General features: G+C 44.9%; 1 protein-coding gene across 8 annotated transcripts in view; it reads left to right on the top strand.

Annotated features, from left to right (window-relative positions):
* The window catches only part of TJP2 (tight junction protein 2), a 102890-nt gene that overhangs the window by 33816 nt on the left and 49956 nt on the right, over positions 1-19118 (top strand). The window contains exon 1 of one of the 8 annotated variants that reach the window (XM_081151906.1): positions 473-786. The exons of 4 other annotated variants lie outside the window; for them this stretch is intronic. In XM_081151906.1, coding sequence (XP_081008032.1) covers positions 727-786 — 60 coding nt within the window. In that variant the 5' untranslated portion in view covers positions 473-726. Of the gene's footprint in view, positions 1-472; positions 787-19118 lie in introns of those variants that run through there. 3 more of the 8 variants (XM_081151905.1, XM_081151910.1, XM_081151907.1) reach the window with 3 other exon arrangements.

Here is a 19118-nt window from a genome sequence, read left to right as displayed (position 1 = left end):
ACATCTTAGACCCTTGGAATTGGGGTAATCAGTTGCTGCGCAGAGAAACGCGGGCACACTGAATGCCGCGTATGTGTCGCTGGCCGGGCAGGCCTCCGGCAGGACAGAAAACTTTGGAATTCCCCCGGTTCTTCCTTTCGGGAGAGAGCTGCAGAGGCTCCACAATCCCCTCCAAAAGTGTTCTTACGGGGCGCGCACGCCGGCTCCGCGTTAGCACCCGCGACCGGCAGGCCAGCCCCGGCCCCCGGCCCCGCCGCAGGCACAGCTCACAACTCGCCGCGCTGCCCGGGCGCGCGCGGAGCGAGACCCGCCGGCCCGTGCGCGCCGCGGAGCGAACCATGTGGCGGCCCGGGGAGGGTGGTGGTGCGGCCTGGGGGCGGCGCGACGCCGGGGCCCCGGGGCCGCCGGCTGCCGCCGCGACCTCCCGCTCCCGGCCGGGAACGGCGCGTGGCCCCGCCCGCTGCGGGGGCCCCGGGGCGGGGCGCCCCTGAGCCCGCCCCCGGCCGCGCGGGGTGGTAGCGGCCCATTCGAGAGTTTCCCGGGCCTCGCGGCCGGCGCAGAGGCGCTAAGCTCCGGGGCGAGGGGCGGACCTACGCCGCAGCCGCGGGAGGAGGGACAAAGGGGTGCGTCCCCGCTGGCCCGCACCCAGGCGGCAGGTCCGAGGACCGACCCGCAGCGCAGAGGAGGCGGAGGAGGAGCGGGGCCCGCGCGGAACCCGCGCCCAAGATGCTGGTGCGAGGAGACCGCGGGTTTCCACCCAGGCGGGAGCTGTCAGGTTGGCACCATGTAAGTGTCCTCTCGCGCTCAGGAGTTGGGAGAAGGGTCGCGGGGAGGGAGCCTGGGCGCGCGTGGTGCGCTTCCCTCGGGTGCTGAGGGTTACCTGGGATTCTCCCACCGGCGGAGGGGCTGAGGCCGGGGTTGGGCTGGTGGCTTCCCGAGCTCCTGGATGCCCCCCCGCCCCCGTTGGGTTTCAGATTAAGCCACAGAGTGGGAGAAACTGTCTTGAACTCTGTCCTGGAACCCTGCTACCTTGGAGGCATCTCCGAGCCTGTCGTAAGCACCTGCTGTGTGTGCCTTTGTGTTTCCTTCTCTGTTTCAAACCACACTCTCTACTCGATCAGAGTTCCTGGCGTGTGTGCTTGAGACAAACTGACAGCTCTTTGGAAACCAGGATCTTCATTTCCCGCTTTAATCAGCTCCCTCTGCAACATAAGTAAAAGTTGTTTCCAGTGGGGAGTGGAGACGGAGCTTGGGAAGAAACCACAGAAAGGGGGTGATGAATGCTTTCTGCTCCGGCATTATCTCACCTGTCATTAGTTCCTTTTCTTGTTTGTCTTCATTTGTCAAGTTTCCGCTTTTACACAGTAGCTTAAGTTATAAATAATCAGAGTTTTGACTACAGGGTTTTAACATTCTCCAAGTGTGGACAAACTTGAGAGTGAATGCTCCAGAGCTTAGTAATGGGATACGCCTCCCACCTCTATTTTAGCTTCAGTTCTAAGGCAGCGCCGCTTCCCTGGCAGCTGTCTGCCCTGAGTAATGGCTGTGGTTCCCCTGCAGTTCTCGGCACAGACGCTGCACAGCCTAGAAACTGCCCTGCGGTCACAGGCTCCCGTCCCTCCGACCAGGGAGCCCTGGCAGAGAGGGAAAGAGGCCCTCTCCTTCAGGTCTTTAGGTGGCCTGTGCTGGGTGCGCTGACAGTCACTTTGGAAAGATCTCTCCAGGAGGAGACAGTGAGTGGGTAACATCCACACACACACCTGGGAAGGGGATGTTTTAAGTGAGAAGTTAGTAGGAGTAATTGCATTTGTAGCAAAGTCCCCTTTAATATCTCGCCCAAGAGAATGAAATTGGATTCAGTAAATTTTTATGAACAACTTCACTTCAGGTTGGAGAATGCAGATGATAAGAGGGGACCTCCACCCGTCTTGTTGGAGAAGCCTGCAGACAATTAAGACTGATGAGTTCAGTTAGAAATACGGACCTGATGCTGTAGCTTTCCCTTTTGGGGAAGATGAGGGGTGGGTGCTTTACTAAGGCAACAGAGGCTCTTGACGCATTTCTCGAGCTTTTCCAGAGTGGCTGCCAGAGATTGATGAAGGGGAATTTTCTTCCCTGAAATACAGCCTGCAACGTTTTTCCAGGACCTGGCAGCTAATAACTTAATGGGCACCTACTGTGCTCATCACCGAGAGGGGTTTCTGGATAAGCCATACTCAAATTCTGCCTCAAAGAGTCTTTTAGACCTGAAAATTGAGGACTGGGTTTTATTAGACTGTGCAGCTCGCTCAGCTGGAATACCTGTGGCTGAGGGAGGGAGCGTGCAGTACAGATGTCCTGTACTCACTCCCGTCAGGGATTCCTGCAGGGAAGACAGAGTGGCATTTAAACAGATACCTTACATTGTTAGGCCAGCATAAAAAATGGGCCCCACCTTCTGGGGTACTGAATGAAATAATGCGGGGTGCCTGGCATGTAGTGGCTGCTAAGTAAATGGTAACTAATAATACCAACCAAAAAGAGCTGAAACTATGTAAGTACTGGTTCCTGGGGTGGTAAGCGATGTGTGATATAGATGTATAGATAGGAGGTGCCAGGTGGGTGTCCAGGGGAAAGAGAAAGAGTTGCTCACACTCTCTTGAAAGGTCTTGAATGCCAGTAAGAGAACTTTAAGGGGGAAAACAAGTCACAGAAATCCCTGTTGTGTTAATGACTTTTTTCCTACAAAGAAGTTAACCAGTTTCCCAGTAAATACTCCGCCTTACCCCCTACCCAGGGAATATTACTATTTTTAAGGCACTTATATGCTTAAGACCAATGAATTTTTACATCACCCCCTGGGAATTCCATTTGCTAGGACTTCTGCCTACAGTTGTTTAACTTTTGATCTAGTTTTTCGTACATTGACAAAAGGTCGTGGGCCAACCATCTATCTTTTGCAGAAGTGCCTGGGAATGCAAGGGGGGGGCTGATAAAATTCCTACAGTGCCTTTTGAGTTTGCAAGGTTTTCTCCCTGAAGGTTTTCTTTTTAGGAGGCACATACATTCTTGACACTATAGTTTAAAGAGTCATGCAGATTTGGTTTGGGAGTGGCATGAAGTGTGGGTGTGCCTGGGGTGGGGTGAAGAGGTAGGAAGGGTTTAGTAATCCCTGCTGAAACTTTCAACATACTTCTACCAAGAATGTGAGCCATCAGGGATTTTTTTTTTTTTTTTTTTTTTGCTTTAAAACAAATCCCAGTAAGGAGTTGTGGCTCCAGATTAACTTGTCTAGGTTGAGAGCTGACTTCCTATAAAATGCCTCATTGATTCATTAGACCCTAAGCAGTCGTCAGGGGACCAAAAGTTGCTAACCAGAATGGCCTTGTGTTGAGAGGCATTTTCCCTGGAAAATTGGGTAGGTGGGGCAGAATTAGGATCTCAGGTGTTTTATTGAGCGAGTTTCTTGGTCCTAAATTCAAGGGTATGTAAGGGTCAGAAACAAAGACTCGGGTCAGGTTTAATACCTATTTGTGCCTTAAAAACTTCAATTTTATGTGAACTCCTCTTAAGGTTAAAAAAGAAATCATTCCTAAAGCTATTTAGGACCTAATTCACCCCCACAAAAATTTTTCTGATGACCCTTGTTAGTAGACGCCTGTATAGCTAGCAAATTTATGAGGGCCTGAGGTAATATTCCCATTAAGCATTTTTTAAGGGCCATGTAACCACAATGGAAAAAAGTTATCAGCTACTTAGTCCCAACATCCAGTATTGATGATAGCTCAGCCCAGTTTGAAGGTTACCTAGGAAAGTGGTGATGAAGCTTGTATGCCGCCCACATTATTGCAGAAGAGGTGGAGTTCTGAGTTGGAAAGCTCATGCTCCCGCTTTCTGAACTTGATTAGGAAATGGACTTCTCAGAATAGAACTTGGTGACTGGCTGCTAAACTTGGTGATTGGCTGCTAGAGCTCCAGCAGGCCTGCAGTGACCTTCCAATGAAGGTACCGGTTTCATTTTGGTTTCTAAACAGGTAGTGCCTGCATCATCCAGTGGGCCACTGCACCCAAAGCTTCGTCAGCCTCGATAACCTGTGAGCTCAGGAGAGAGACTAAGGGCTGGCATATTGAAAAGATAAGTAAGAGTTTGATTAAGCATTTTCTCTGCTTCTTTTGCAGTCCCCCAAACAGTGTTTTCCAAAATGCTATACAGGCAGACTTACAGGTGGTGCAGAGAGGGACATACCCTGTTTTTCAGTGACTGTGCATGAATATTGTACTTCAAGAATAAAAAAATATAAAGCCAGCCACCTCACTCATTTATTTCATGAATACGTTACTCAGAATGAGGCAAAAGTAAGTATTAGGCAAAACAATTCAGTTTAAGAAAAGTAGTAAATGAACATGATGAGTGGTAGGAGAATAAGTCAGAAATTGTGAAGATGGTCATTAAATCCCAGACTGGGGAAATACGGCGTAAGATACGAGTGTGACGTTTCTGGAGAGCTGGGTATCCTTGGCATCACCTTCAGGAAAGCTGGGCCCAGAATGGCCTAGAAAAGCCAGGCACGTTGAATTTCACGGACTTTATGTCCTAGCGTGTGCATCTTGCTCTTGTCCACTGAGCTCTTACTGTTATTGCAGACTCGTGAAGCTGTGTAATGTCTTGCCTAATTCTCATTCCTTTCTCTGCTTCCTACAAGCCACCGTGCAGTGTTTAAGGTTTGCTGGTGTGACACTGGCAGGACAGAATAAAAAGGCAGCACTGAAGGTCATCACTCTGTTATCAAGTGCATCTCACTTGCCTTCCATCAGTGCTCAAGAAGGGAGAGAGCTGAACAGTGCAGCTTCCGTTGGTCTGTGAAGCGGGCTCTACCAAGGATTGTCATAGGAATTAGAAGTCTTGAGATAGGACTGAAGGAGCCCTGCCTTGACCTAGAAAAATGAGTGATGTGAAGTTCACCTGGATAAACAAAACCAGAATAGAAAATAGTTTCTTTCAGTCACCAAGATTGCTGCTTGTGTTTGTTCATGCACACCGTTTTTGAGAAATTCGAAGCCTTCCGTTAGCAACTTGTACTTTAGTCATTTCAAATCAGTACAGATATTTGTTTAGTGCCTCTGCTGGGTAAAGTTAAATCAGGTCCTTAACCTTAAAAACATAATGAAACTTTTCATCACTCACACACCATTGTAAGTTGCAGACCGTAGCAAGATATATTTTGGTAGTAATGTTTATTTCAACTTTCAGACTAATATTTAGCCTAATTATAATATTCATGGATTGTAATGTCTATTTATGTTTCTTTTTCTCCCAACACTGTATGTTTGTGGAGGTGGGCGTGGGGGTTGCAGGAAGGGTACTGGGGGAGAAAGCATACTCCTGGTAGATCCTCATGAATAAAATACGTGTTTGTGTTTTAGGAAGCTCAATAGACCAAAACATTTCAAATTATACCATTAATCATGGCAGAGATTTTATGTCATGTCCTTGAATACAAATGTCCACTAAACTCTACCTATATACATATGTAAACATGGATTTAGAATTATTTAATATGGTAATTAGTATTTCTATTGTGGACTTGAATCATCCATATGAAAAAGAAAAAATGGCATCATCTTTCGAAACGTTAATTATAGTGTGCCTCCTCTGCTGGATACCCTAGGTAAGCAAGGGACTAAATATATACTGTAGCTATATATTTATAGACTGTGACAATATTGTTAGTCGGGGTGTTTGGAGGAAATGTATATAATACACTGTGGGAGAGAATTATTGGGATAGTTGTTGGTAGGCAACAGTTATTAAGCTGTAATGAGGAGGTAATGAGTAAAAGCCAGTTGTATGTTTACTCTTTGGTAGAGGTGAGAAAACACAGCTGGTGCTTTAGATTTTGTCACTTGAGTGGAAGGTGAGCGGGGGGAAAGAATGCTTTCTGGTCATCAGTAGGAATTAATGAACTCTTCCGGGACAGGTAGCTTCTAGGATAAAGTAAAGTTCTGAATGTAGCTGTATGTTCTCATTCATTGAAAGCCATTTGTTTTCACAGTCTGGAAGGAAGTGTTCCCTGGTCTAGGTTGTGGGGTGTCTTTCATGCCTTATATAGCAGTGCTCCCCCCCCTCCCCCGGGGTGGACAGAGCAGGGGAATGCTTGCTGGAAGAAACCAGCAGTCCATTTCCCATCCTGGGGAGACTGTCACCAAATATACCTGGCAAAGTAGAATGAACTTATTTGAGGGAATTAATTCAGCAAAACAAACCATTTCTGATTTTGAAAAGAACAGTCCTTTTCCTGGTGAGCTCATTTTCTGAAATCCTTTCCTCCCTGCCCTTCTCCCCTCAGGATGAATCAACTGCCTTCTTGAGAGCCTGCGATTGGTTAGTGTGCACATGCTGGTGTTTATTAGAGCCCTTATCACGTCCTCCTGGGCCACTCACTTCCAGTCACTTCCTGTCAGCTGGGAACCCCTCCCTGGTCTGAGTCATCTTGGTAACCCCAGAAGACAGGGCACCAGGCGCATTACTAAGTAGCACATCGTGAACCGACTTGATCTGGGGGAGGGCTTGCTGCATAAACTAGGAAGAACTGAAGATGCATTGAGAAGGTAGAAGCGTGGATTTCTGTAATGCGTAGATGATAGTTTCAAGGGGGAAAAGTGTGGAATTACATACAGACCATTTCTGTAGTGGCATACCAGCCCCACCACTAATTAGCTGGGTGCCTTTAGCCAACCCATGCAATTCTGTTTCTCGGTCTCTTCATAGGGAAGCGATTTGTTACAGTTGGTGGTCTCTGAAGTCTTTTTGCAGCGCTTAACTTTCTGAGGGTTTTGAGTGTGTGGGTGTAAAGCATAGAGAACATTCTAAATAATTTCTATGGATTCTTGTCATCAAGTACTTCCGTGCCCCTTAAACAACTTTTCTGTTTCTTTTTTTTTTTTTTTTCTTTTAAAAAGAGAGATCCAGTGGATTCTCTCTGAAGGGCATTTGTCTCAGAGACAAACTGGGAACCCGAGTGGCTGTAGTTGTTTAGCTCATGAAGTGATGGGAAGATCTATTATTCAGTTGCAGCCTAAATAATGTACCAGCACAGTGCGTGCTGGATTCTGTTCCTTACTCTGCAGCCCAGGCCAGCAACCAGAACCATCTTGCTGAGCTTCAAGAGAATCCTTTTCTCCTTTCTCTTCCCCTCCACCCTTCCCAGTAAAAGCTGCATACTGGGAGACTCCAGCACCCCCTTCTCCCGTGTGGACTTCTCCCCCAGGGACCACATGGCTGTGGCATGAATGTGGGCGGTAAGGCAGGCCGGCAGCGGGGAGCCCTTTCCGATGCGTTCTTCACAGATGCCCTGAAGATGAGCCTACAGTTTGGTTCCTCTAGCAAGACCTCCCTGTTCACTACTGTAAAATCCCTCCCTGTCACCCGAATTTCAGCATCGCTTCAGGCCCATCTGAGCTTTTCAGCCTGACTTCAGGCAGAGCACTTCGCCTACCTTGGGCTGGTCTGTTTAGTGTCTGGCTGAGTTTTAAGAGGGGAGAGAGATTCGTGGCATCTCAGACACCCATTGAAATTTTCCAGAAATGGAACTGGAAACATTTGTGCTTTTCCTCCTGGTGTTATTGTTAGAGTCTAAAAACAGGCAAGTGGCGACACATTGAAATGAAGAGGCTCTGGGTTCATCTTGATTATCAGTGGCCTTCTTTGTGGCAGAACCTAAATTTGAATTTTAATCAGAGGTCTGGGGGAAATATTTAGTCGTACTGATATTGCCTAAGCACACAGTTCGCAGATGCCTTTACTCCAGAGGCAGGAAGAGCCAGGAAAGCTTGACTCAGTTTACCGAAGAACTGCGGTTAAAAAAATTGGTCTGAAACTGAGAAAAATTTTCCCATAAAAACAGTGGTATCCAGAGTCTGTCCTCCTAAGCCTGCTTAGTCATCCTGAAGCTTTTTCTGTTATTATTTTTATGGTGTTTTGTTGAAGTATAATTTTCATACAGTAAAATGCACAGTTCTCAAGTGGAGAGCTTGGTTGTTTTTTTTTTATTGTGGTAAAATACATGTAACGTAAAATCAACCACTTTAAAGTCTACAGTTCAGTGGCATTTAATACATTTATAATGTTGTGCAGCCACTACCACCACTATCTAGTTCTAGAGCTGGACGAGCTTATACATGAATGCATTCCACCTGTGTGGTTACCACCTAGGTCAAAAAATAGAACTTTCTATCACTCCAGAAGGCTCTCTCTTGCCACTTTTCCGACTGTTACCACCCCGCCTGCAAGGGAGCCTCTCTCTGACCTTTCACTGGGCAATAGTTGTGCTGGACCTTGACAGGATCCATGTGAGTGAAATCAAGATTTTGTGTGTGGCTTCTTTTGCTCAACGTGACCTTTGTGAGATTCATTGTGTTGTTATGTGGTTCCATAGTTTTTTATTGCTGAGTAGTATTCCACTGATAGGAATTTATCATAGTTTGTTTAGCCATTCTTTTATTGATAGATAATTGGGTTTTCGTCAGTTTTTTCCTGTTATGAATAAAGCTGCTATGCACGTCACGCACATCTTGTTTTGTGGACTTACGTATTTCTCCTGTGTGAATGCCTAGAAGTAGAATTGCTGGGTCGTGGCTTGGGGATATGTTTAACCTTCATCCTGTAACTTTTTTTTTTTTAATGTTTTTATTGATTGTAGAGAGAGAGGAAGGGAGAGGGAGAGAGAGAAACATTGATGCGAGAGAGAAACATTGATCTGCTGCCTCCCGCAAGTATCCCGACCGGGGACTGAACCCCCAATCTGGGCATGTGCCCTGACCAGGAATCAGGCAGCAAGGGACCACGCTCAACCAACTGAGCCACACGGGCCAGGGCTCATCCTGTAACTTGGAAGTCAGAAAGGCCTGGGTTTGAATTCTTTTGTCTTACCAATTACTTCCTTGGCCTTAGGAAATTTACTTTTCTCCTGTTTAGCTGTAAAATGGGCATTCCATACCCTATTAGTCAGGGTTCAGGAAGAAAACATAACTTTCTAGCAATTTCAAGGAGAAAGAGATTTAATAGAGAGAATTTGGTGCCTACAGAAGATTGCAAATGCTGAAGGGATGGAAAGCCAGGAACCCACCACTAGCTTTCAGATTTGTCCCATAGGAAGTTAGAGAGCTGCTGCCACCCAGAGTCAGGACCTTCGAAATACCTTTCTGTCTTCTCAGCCTTTGCAGTCCAAGGCGGCTGATACGGCAGGGAGCTTGGAGATAGCTGCAGAGTTCTCAGACACCTCCTGAGGTTGCAGTGGCCACCAGAATGGTGGTGGTTATAATTTATCAGTATCACCATTATCACAAAACCCCCAGAGGACCACGATGGCTCTGCTCTCTATAAGGCATGGTCAGAATCAGTCCTTTGACTTCACCGTGGTCTGCTGGAGTGTGGACGCCACCGTAGGACCTACCTGTCACATGAGGCGCCGTTTCTGTTTCTTCACCTACTACGCTGTGTTTCTAGAGACTTTTCTGTATGTGTGTGCTTGGGAAATTATAACTTGCGAGCCTACAGATGAATGCAGAAACTGAAAGGTGACTCAGTTCTAAGACTTGCTGCTTTGATGTATAACTTTATGAAATAGAACGAGTGTTTTCTTTTTGAAGTCATTCTGATTTGTTAGTTTTTAATAGAGTAAATAAAAGGCCATATATAAATGTAGTTTATAGATGGGCTAAAGAGGATATTCCTTCCCCCCCCCCCCCCCCCGTCTTTATCTTTTGACAAGTGAAATGGAAAGAGATTGGATTTTTTATCCTATTTTGTGCTTCAGCTCTCAGGCTGACAGCATGCTCTAGCCTACGAAAACACTGGGCGAGAGTGGCTGTCCTGTTTCTAGCTTATGTTATAAAACATCAGCCGTAATGTATTGCTCTTGAGACATTTAAAAATCTTGAATCAATTTTGGCAAAATCCTCCCTATGACGATGGCACACGTGGGAAGAACCGAGTTTTTTTTACTTTAGAACATTTCTGAATCTGTTCTCATTCAAACAATTTTTCCCATAACTGACCGATTTTACTTTTTTAGGAACCTTACTGTTACTACTTTGAGGAGGTGGCTAGCTAGAAACAGACTGGCCAAGTGATTTATTGATTAATGTGTTATTTTAGGCTTATATCTATAGTGTTATTTCTGAAGGCTCCTTGCAGAGGAATTTAAAGTGATAAGGAAAGGAAATATTCTAAGGTTCAAGATAGGCATGATCAGTAACTTCGTTTTAGCCTCGGGTTTAGCAGCTAGAGCGAGCTGGCTCTTTTGCAAAGCTTTCTTAAATTTGAATGTGCTAGAAATATATTGACAGAATCCCCTGTTTTATCTCTTTTTCGCCGGACTTACCCAGTCGGCCAGGGCTAACAATGGATGTCCAAACAGTTTACAGTGGCTAATACAATGGACAAAGGGCTTCACTGTTTGGAGAGTGGAAAATAGAGCTGAAGGGGAGCTTCTTAAGGGCATTGACCTAATTCACTCCTTCGACAAAAATGATTGGTTTTAGAAATATACGTCTGGTCTGTCAGTGTTTCAGCTGGTAGTGTTAGAGCCTGAAGAAGGGACGTGTAGTGCTGCTTTTTGTGTTTTTGTGAAGTACTGCCTTTATTTCTATTTGATAATATCCTTTAATTTTTTTTTAAAAAAGCGTAGGTCAAATTCTGGCACAAACTGAAATTCCACGTAAGTTAGGGAATGAAGAAAGCAGAAATGGCACCATCACCCTCCTGAGTCCCGGAAACCTCTGCACCTTCGGGAAGTGGTTAGTCACCCACATTCCAAAGATAAAACCCTCCGTAGACCTTTCCTCTAAGAAATCGGGGGAACTAGAACTGGGTTAAAAATAAGAATTGGTTCAGACATTGCTAAATTTCTAAGTATCGTGCTTGTGATTCGCTTTGTCTGGAAGACACATTGGCGATGCTTTTGCTATTTATTACACAAATATTTGCAGCCAGTATGCGCTGCCTCGGAGACTATCTGGGGCCTATTAATAGAAGAGGAGCCGAGGAGAGTGCACATGTCACCGAGGTGAGAAGAGCTCATTGGGCTTAGTAGTAAGCTCCAACCAACAAGTGCATTGTTCTGAGTCGCCGAGTGTGATTGGATGTTTAAATATAAATGTTGACCTGATTGGATTCTATCCCAGCAATGAACTGTCCTGAAAAAACAGCAGTAGCGTATCATTCCAGTCACCAGACTTGTTCTTTCAACTTTATATTTGGGATGATGATTTATTATGCACTGAAGTGTCATAAAAACGGGCGCTCTCTTGTCTCTTGGTCTCTCTCGTTTGTTCCAGCTTGGGTGGACTAGCTCTGTGTCTTCTGCTACATGGATGGTCCATTATCTCCATGGAAAGCAACATAAGCTTTTTAAAAATCTTTTTAATTTAAAAAATTTTAAAAATTGATTTCAGAGAGAGGAAGGGAGAGGGAGAGAGAGAGAGAGAGAGAGAGAAACATCAGTGATGAGAGAGTCATTGATTGGCTGCTTCCTACACGCCCCCCACCGGGGATCAAGCCTGCAACCTGGGCATGTGTGCTGACCAGGAATCGAACCTCTGTTTCCTGGTTCATGGGTTCACGCTCAACGACTGAGCGATGCTGGCCCAGCAGTATCAGCTTTTTGATTACAGTGAATTCAATCAAAACGAATGCTTGGAAACAGTGAACTCCCCAAAAATGTCCTCGATTAGGCGTGAACTTCAGTGTGTGTGTCTGTCCTTTCGGAAGAGCGGCGTGTTTTCAGTGAGGCCTGGATTCTCCCTGGTGCGGGAGGGGGCTCCGTTTCACGTGAAGAGCTTGGTTGCGAGTTCCTGAGGACAGCTCAGGCTCTTTGCATTCTTAGGCATGGAACAGTTGCTCAGTAAAGAAGGAAGAGAAAGGAGGTGGACCCCAAAGGACTGAAATGTGGGCAGCAGGGGTGTGTATTCTCTCCCCTTTCTTCCTAGGTTCCCTGCCTCCCAAGAAAGCACTTTGCAGGCATCTTGGAGACTATGGAACCTGAAAACTTTGTATTATTGGACGGACACATCTAAAATATGCATTTTTGGCGCTTGTAAAACAGCTCCTGGCTGTGTCCTTGTTTTCTATAAATATTATGGGTGTGTCAGTGGCAGGCTCTCTCCAGCTGAATCCTGATGTTTGTGTAAAACGCCTGCTCATGAGGGAGCTCAAGACATAGGCAGATGCAGTTGGTTTTGCTCTGTGCCCTAAGATTTCACTTTTCTCTAGTGAGGTGAAGGAAGTGAGCCACGCAGCTAATGTCCTGTTCGACCCTTGGTACAGATCTCACTAAATTCTCCCAATCAAAACTGGATTTTATAGGGGAAGAAACTGAGGCTCAGAAATGTTAAGCAACTTGCCCAAGGTCACACAGCGTGTGTGACAGGGAGGGGATTTGAGCCAAGGTCTGTTTGACTCATTTGAAACCTGCAGGTTCTTCCAACTGTACCAGCCTCTGCTTTTCAGAATCAGATCGTCAAAGAAATAGGGGGAGAAGAAAGAGACAGCATCCCCTGTTGATCGTTAGGAGTTTAAAAAATATTATTGAAAGTGTCAAGGACCATCTCCCCTCCTCCGCCCCGCCCAGAAATCACGAGTGACAATAATGTATCAATGTTGTTAAGAGGTGTTTTCCTCCTTCAGTGACCTTTGTGTGTCCACTACTTTATGAGGCCCCAAAGACTCTTAAGATGAGTAAGGCACAGCCTTAGGGGGAAGTAGATTACATAGACAACTAGCTAAAGTCACAATTTTATTATGGAAGTATTAAGAATATGTCTTGTCAAGTGAAAGTCTAATTTCTTCAAGTCCACAGTCACTAGTTAGAAATTGACTGTATTATTCCACCAACCCTCCCCCCAAAAAACAAAGCACGTGGGTTGGGGAATTAGAAAGAGCATCTTAGATGTGCTGTGTTTGGGAACTTGTCTGTTAAACGTCGGAATTCCATCACAAGTTTCCTGAGGGTCGAAGTACATCTTTTAAAATATCAAATACCTTCAAGAGATTTAGGCTATCAGACACTCACACTTTAGTGTAACGTAGAGCAGTCAGATTCTTCTGTTATGTATCTGACACCACGTGCATTGACAGAGTGAGAATTTTGACTGGGGATAAAAATAAAGGGGTCATTTTGGAGCCAGAACATTTTGGTGATGGAGCAGGCCGTTATGGGATGCCAGGTGTTTGCCTTTGGATGGATGGGATAGGAGGACAATGAAAACCAGAGCAAGTAGCCCAAGCGGTAGAAAGAGCTAGGAATCTTTCCTATTCCTCCCTAGAATCCTATTGTGGGTGCTTCGTCTCTTCCTCGCCGCCTCACCACATGGCTTTCTTCCCCCGGGACCCAGAATCGATGAGTTAGATGCGCCTCCATGGGCAGTCCAGTAAGGCTGACCCTCTATGAAATGTTGATTCTCGGTTGTATGCTCAGCCATGACAAATGCAGGATATATAATTTTGATCAGATTCTGACTCAGACTTCATGGTGGGTAGTGGAAAAGTTTTTTCTAAAGCAGTGTTTGCCTTGGGTCGTGGGTGCCACATCCTCAAGGTCTTTCTGTAAGGTATCCAGACAGCATCCCCGCTTGACATCAGGAGCCAAGGGTTTCACTTCTCTGTGTCCACCACACTTCTTTGCACAGAGTCTTGCCCAATACATGTGTTGATAATATTCACACATGTAGTTAATTTTCTACTTTGAGGAAAATCTGAAGCAAGATTTTGATCTCAGGCCAGCTTCCCCCTCAGAATGTTATTGGAAATCGTGAACAAGTTCAGATTTTAGATTAGGTAAAATATAACCAGGGAAGTTCCATTGCTACCAAAATCAAGTGTAGTTCACTTTGAATTGATCTAACTTTTGGATTATGTACCCACCAAGAATTTACCTGTTATTAATTTAAAAAGAAAAGGAAATAAACAGGCAAACAAAATAGGATTATCCCCCAATAGTAACTGGATGCTAAGGCCAGTCCTAGGGCTTGTTGAAGATAGAAATGAAAACCGAGGAAGGAAAGCAAAAATTAAAAAGTGTGTGCATCTCCCTCGGTACCTGTGTGAGCACCTTGCAGGCAAAGACCGTGTCTTGGTGAACAGACACCTGGGCAGTCAGTCATCTGTCATTAAATTTTGCGTAAATTGAAACTAAGGACTGGCAAACTATAGCCAGCTGCCTGTTTGGTTCGTTTATTAGTTTGTTTGCTTGTTTGTTTTTCTGCCCACTAGCTAAGAATTGTTCTTATGTTTTAAAATGGTTACATCTTAAATGGTTACACAAGTATCTATATAATGCTAAGACATATCAACCACGTGGCTCTTTAAGAAAATGTTTGCGGCCCCTGGTTCAGAGCTCCCAGAGTTTCTCGCATGTTCTTTTGCCTTCTTGGAGCGGTTATGTTGGGATGCGGACCTGTGAAAGATCCTGGCTTCACGAGGATGCTCTTGTCCGAGGTCCCTCTTGGCTGTGGGCAAGCGAAAGAGAGGAGGGGGTGGGTGTGAGTGCCCAAGGGCTGGTTTGTTTCTGGCTTCAGTTGCGGCAGGTGACTGGTAACGGGCTGGTTGGGAAGTGCTGAGTGTAGCCTTCTTCCAGGTGAAGCAGCAACATCAATATGAGAAAACGTGGAGGAAGTATATGTCAAAGTGCATTTTGTTTTTTGGATGGAGAAAGGGCATAAACTGAAGTGCCTCTCGAATGTAAAGCATTTCTGTCTAGGTTTTGGATGCCCTTATTTCTCGGGATTCCACCTTGGGGAGGGATGCTGTTTGTTGTGTTTTGCGTTGTTAACTGTTTTAATTCCAAACCATTCATTGTTTCCTGTCAGAGAAAACTTCAAAGTTATAAACTGCCATCATGGGTTCAAAGTCCCGAAGGAATGTAGCTCAGAAGAACTAATGATGTTCTTCCAGCTCCAGGGATTTGGAAAGGCTTTGGGTTAATAGACGTTCTCGGTGACTGGTACCCTAGCTTAGCGCACATTAATTGTCATTGTCCTCTCTACTATCCCAAGCCTTTCTGCATCCTAAAAACCAGTATCCTGGAGGGTGGGGACTGTGTTCTATGTCCATAGGCCTTTGCTTTCCAAGCCTGGTACACAGTAGATAATTAAATATTGAATGACTGGATGCAACCTATTTTTAAGATCTTTTATTGAACTTAATGCCGCATTGCCCTTTTTTAGAGCTCATTTAATAAACCAGCTCATTTTTTATAAACCAGCTCATTTTATACAGGAAATACCTTTTATAAAACTTTTTTAAAACCAGCTCATTTAATATAGGAAATACCTCTCGTTTGTGTGGTACTTTACTGTTTATAGAAACTTCCGCATAAAATTCTTGCTCCATTCTTTGAGATGCATATTAACACCCGAGATGCTCAGGGAACTTAGGGGTCATATAGCTGGTTAGTGACAAACCTGGGACTCAAACCACTGACTACTAGAACCGTTGGAGAAAGCTTAGTGTACTGTGATATTGTCTACCCCCCACCCCCCTCCCCTCACTCCGCAACCCACAAGGGAAGCAAAAGCCTGACCTGAGTCTTCTTGGCAAATGCAGTAGAAATCCTTACCTGAATTTTCTTTCAAATGACAGGTTTTGGTTGTTGCTATGGCTCCTCCTTGGATGGGCACTTTAAAAAAAAATTAATGTTTTTATTGATTTCAGAGAGAGGAAGGGAGACGGAGAGAGAGATAGAAACATCAGTGATGAGAGAGAATCATTGATTGGCTGCCTCCTGCACGCCCCCTACTGGGGATCTAGCCTGCGACCCGGGTGTGTGCCCTGACTGGGAATCGGACCTTGACGTCCAGGTTCATGGGTTGATGCTCCACTGGCCAGGCTGGATGGATACTCTTGATAGTGCAGTTTGTTCCCTTTGTCCTTTGACTTATTGTGGTGTATGCGTCCATTTCTCAGAACGCCTAGCAATCATTCCTGTTCCATGCCCTAACGCGGGTTACCTGGCCACCCTTAGCTAATGTACTGCAAAGGTGTCTCTGGAACCTGACTTAGAAATGATAGTTCTTTAGCCTTTCCTCACAATAAAAGGGGATCTTGACTGGTGCTCAAACCCTCGGCTGCCCGCCTGCCTCAGCTGCCCTGGGAAGGCCATCACAGCCTGTGGAACCCAGCGCCAGGTCTCCCTTTCTTCATCCCAGCTCCTGTGTCCTGCTGGGGCTGCCCACTTAGGCTTACGTTTCTTCTCTGCTTCCTAGTAAAATGCAGAATTTGGACTGAGGTAAGAATACAAATCCACTTGTCCTTCCTCAGACATTGTCGATGAGGCTGAGACCTTCCTGAGACCCAGGCTTCCCCCGTCTGTGCCCAGCTCCGTGGGCAGCATTCCCTCCATCCACAGAGTCACTAAGAGTTTGGAAAGCCTTCCCTGATCACTTCCCCCTGTTCCACACCTTTCTGTGTTTTCCCTTCATGATTATTTTTCCTACAGTTGCTGGCTGGCTCCTTGATCCACGCCTGGCCCTCAGCATGTGAAAGCAGGGCCACGCTTATTAATTCTCACTGTTTAATCTCCAGCGCTCGGTACAAAGCCAGGCATGGAAGGGGTGCTTGGTACATGTTTATCGAGTGAACTGATGGGTGGATTCCACTTTCTGGGTGAAACTTTAACTCCTGTAACTCTTTTACCTGGAAAATTATGCTCTTCCATACCTATAGTGAGGTCCAGTGATCAACAGTTCCAAAGTGCTGTCTTTTACTTTCTAGATGATTTAAATTCCTTTGAATATCCCATAGTGCCCAGAACAGGGTCAGAAACACTGTAGGGTGTTGATTGGTTGTAAAATGCTTTTGTGTTTTCATTTAATGTTAATGAACGACAACTAAAAGTATAAGTTTTCCCTTTTAGTCATCACGCCCCCCTTCGGTATTTGCAGATTCACTTGGCCTCTTATAAAAGCTATAATGGCGGGATTTTGTTGTGATAAAGTCCGTTTCTAATTTCCTCTAAGTGACGTTTGAAACTTGAAGGGAAACAGCAGTCTCTCCCTTTTTATTTCTGCATTATTGCACCACCTAGTGGATCACGCCTGTTTACTGTGCAATGGCCTTTGCCGATTTCCTGATAATTACAAATGCAACAGAAAGGAAATGCTGGGTACCTTTTTATGCTTTAAGATTGCATGCACTTTCTGCCCAGCAGTTTCTGTTACTAGGAAGAAATGGATTTTCTGAGATGAGCTCAACATTGTTTAATTTAGAATTTAAAAAAGAAGTTGCCCCATGTCTGAAATTTCCCATGTTACCAACAAAGGAAAACAATGAGGAGTTGAGAGAAGGGTGTGTCCTACACATTGTTTTATGGCCCGTTAGTTTAACTCAGTTTATATAATAATGGTAAACAAGATACTAGATCTAAGAATGAGGTGCGCGCTCCCCCCCCCCAATTTGGAAACAAGGCTGTTTCAAACATCTGAACTTTTTTTCCTTTAAATTTTGTCAGGAGAAAAAAAAATTAGAAGCCTGTTTTCATGTAACTTGCTTCAGTTTCATCTACTCTGTTTTATTAAGTCCAAGTCATTAGTTAGGCTTGTTGATTTGCATTTTTATTATTTTTAATAGCTTGGCTTGGGCTCCTACAGGTCATCTGGGTGGGAGATGGATGCAGGAAGGTCTCGCCTTTCCCCTTCCTGTCTCTGGTCTTTACTGCCCCCCCTTTTAATGGGGTGTGTTCTAGTACCACTGAGAGTTCTTTGTTTTTCTCCCTTAATTTCCTTGAGATGTAGTGGACACTCATTGTGCTAAATGCACCATGCAAGAACACATTAAATGATCAAGTTTATGATATTTTAAATATGTAACAAATACTTACGCAGTTGAAGCCATAGATTGTGAACTCTTTAATCTTATCCATAGGTTAATGGTTTAATATAGAATTTGTGTGTCTCGTACTGAGAGCCGGTTAAATTAGTGTTTTCAAAGTGTCATCTGCTCAGTTTCATCAACATGCTACACAAAGAATTCACAACCTTAACCACCACCACCCTCACAATCTTTTCTTTTTATTGCCAGAAAAATTAAAAAAAAATTTTACCGTAATGGCCCTGGCTGGTTTTGCTCAGTGGTTAGAGCGTCTGCCCACAGACGGAAGGGTCCTGGGTTCGATTCCGGCCAAGGACACGCGTACCTCCGTTGCAGGCTCGATTCCTGGCTCTGGTTGGGTGTGTGCAGGAGGCAACCAATCAGTGTGTCTCTCTCACAGCGATGTTTCTCTCTCTCTTTCCCTCTCCCTCTCTCTTTCTCTCCCCCTCCCTCCTTCCTTCCCTCCCTCCCTTCCACTCTCTCCAAAAAGCGATGGAAAAAAAATCCTCAGGTGAGGATTTAAAAAAAAAAAAAAAAAAATCACCATAATAATCCCTGAAGTATGAAAACAAATACTGTTTCTGTAAATAAGTAGTATTTCTTTTTGTCTTCTCAAAATGGCATTTGAAAAACAAGGCACATGACTCATCTTGATGCAGAACTGTTTATTGCTAGAACTTTTTTAAAGCAATGGGGCTAATTTGTTTAATCCACAAAGACTACAAAATAAGGGGGGCGGGCACCACATGCACAACATTTGCCTTAGTATTACTTTTAGTAGCAAAAAATTGGAAACTGTTTAAAAAATTGCTAGGGATATGGTTAATAAGTTATTTACTAAATGTGGCTGTTTACAAGTTTAATTTAATTTAACTTAAACTTTCGGTTCCTTAGTTGCAGTAGCTACATTTCAAGTGCCCAGTAGCCACATGTGGCCAACATATTGGACAGCACAGCTGTAGAGCGTTGTCATCACGGCACAGAGATCTGTGGCAGAGCTGCTGGACCCCTGCTTCTCCAACTTAAATGTGCATATTAATTCCAGGGGGCTCTTGGAAAATGCATTTTTATTTTTTTTATTTTTTTATTGATTTCAGAGAGAGAAAGGGAGAGGGAGAGGAAGATAGAAACATCAATGATGAGAGAGAGTCATTGATCGGCTGCCTCCTGCACACCCCCTACCAGAGATTGAGCCCACAACCCGGGCATGTGCCCTCACTGGGAATTGAACCCTGACCTCCTGGTTCATGGGTTGATGTTCAACCAAGCTTAGCCA

Source organism: Miniopterus schreibersii (assembly GCF_964146895.1).
Source record: "Miniopterus schreibersii genome assembly, chromosome: 11".
Classification (NCBI taxonomy): Eukaryota; Metazoa; Chordata; class Mammalia; order Chiroptera; family Miniopteridae; genus Miniopterus; species Miniopterus schreibersii.
Note: the sequence above shows the minus strand (reverse complement) of the source record. Positions and strands in the feature narration are given on the sequence as shown.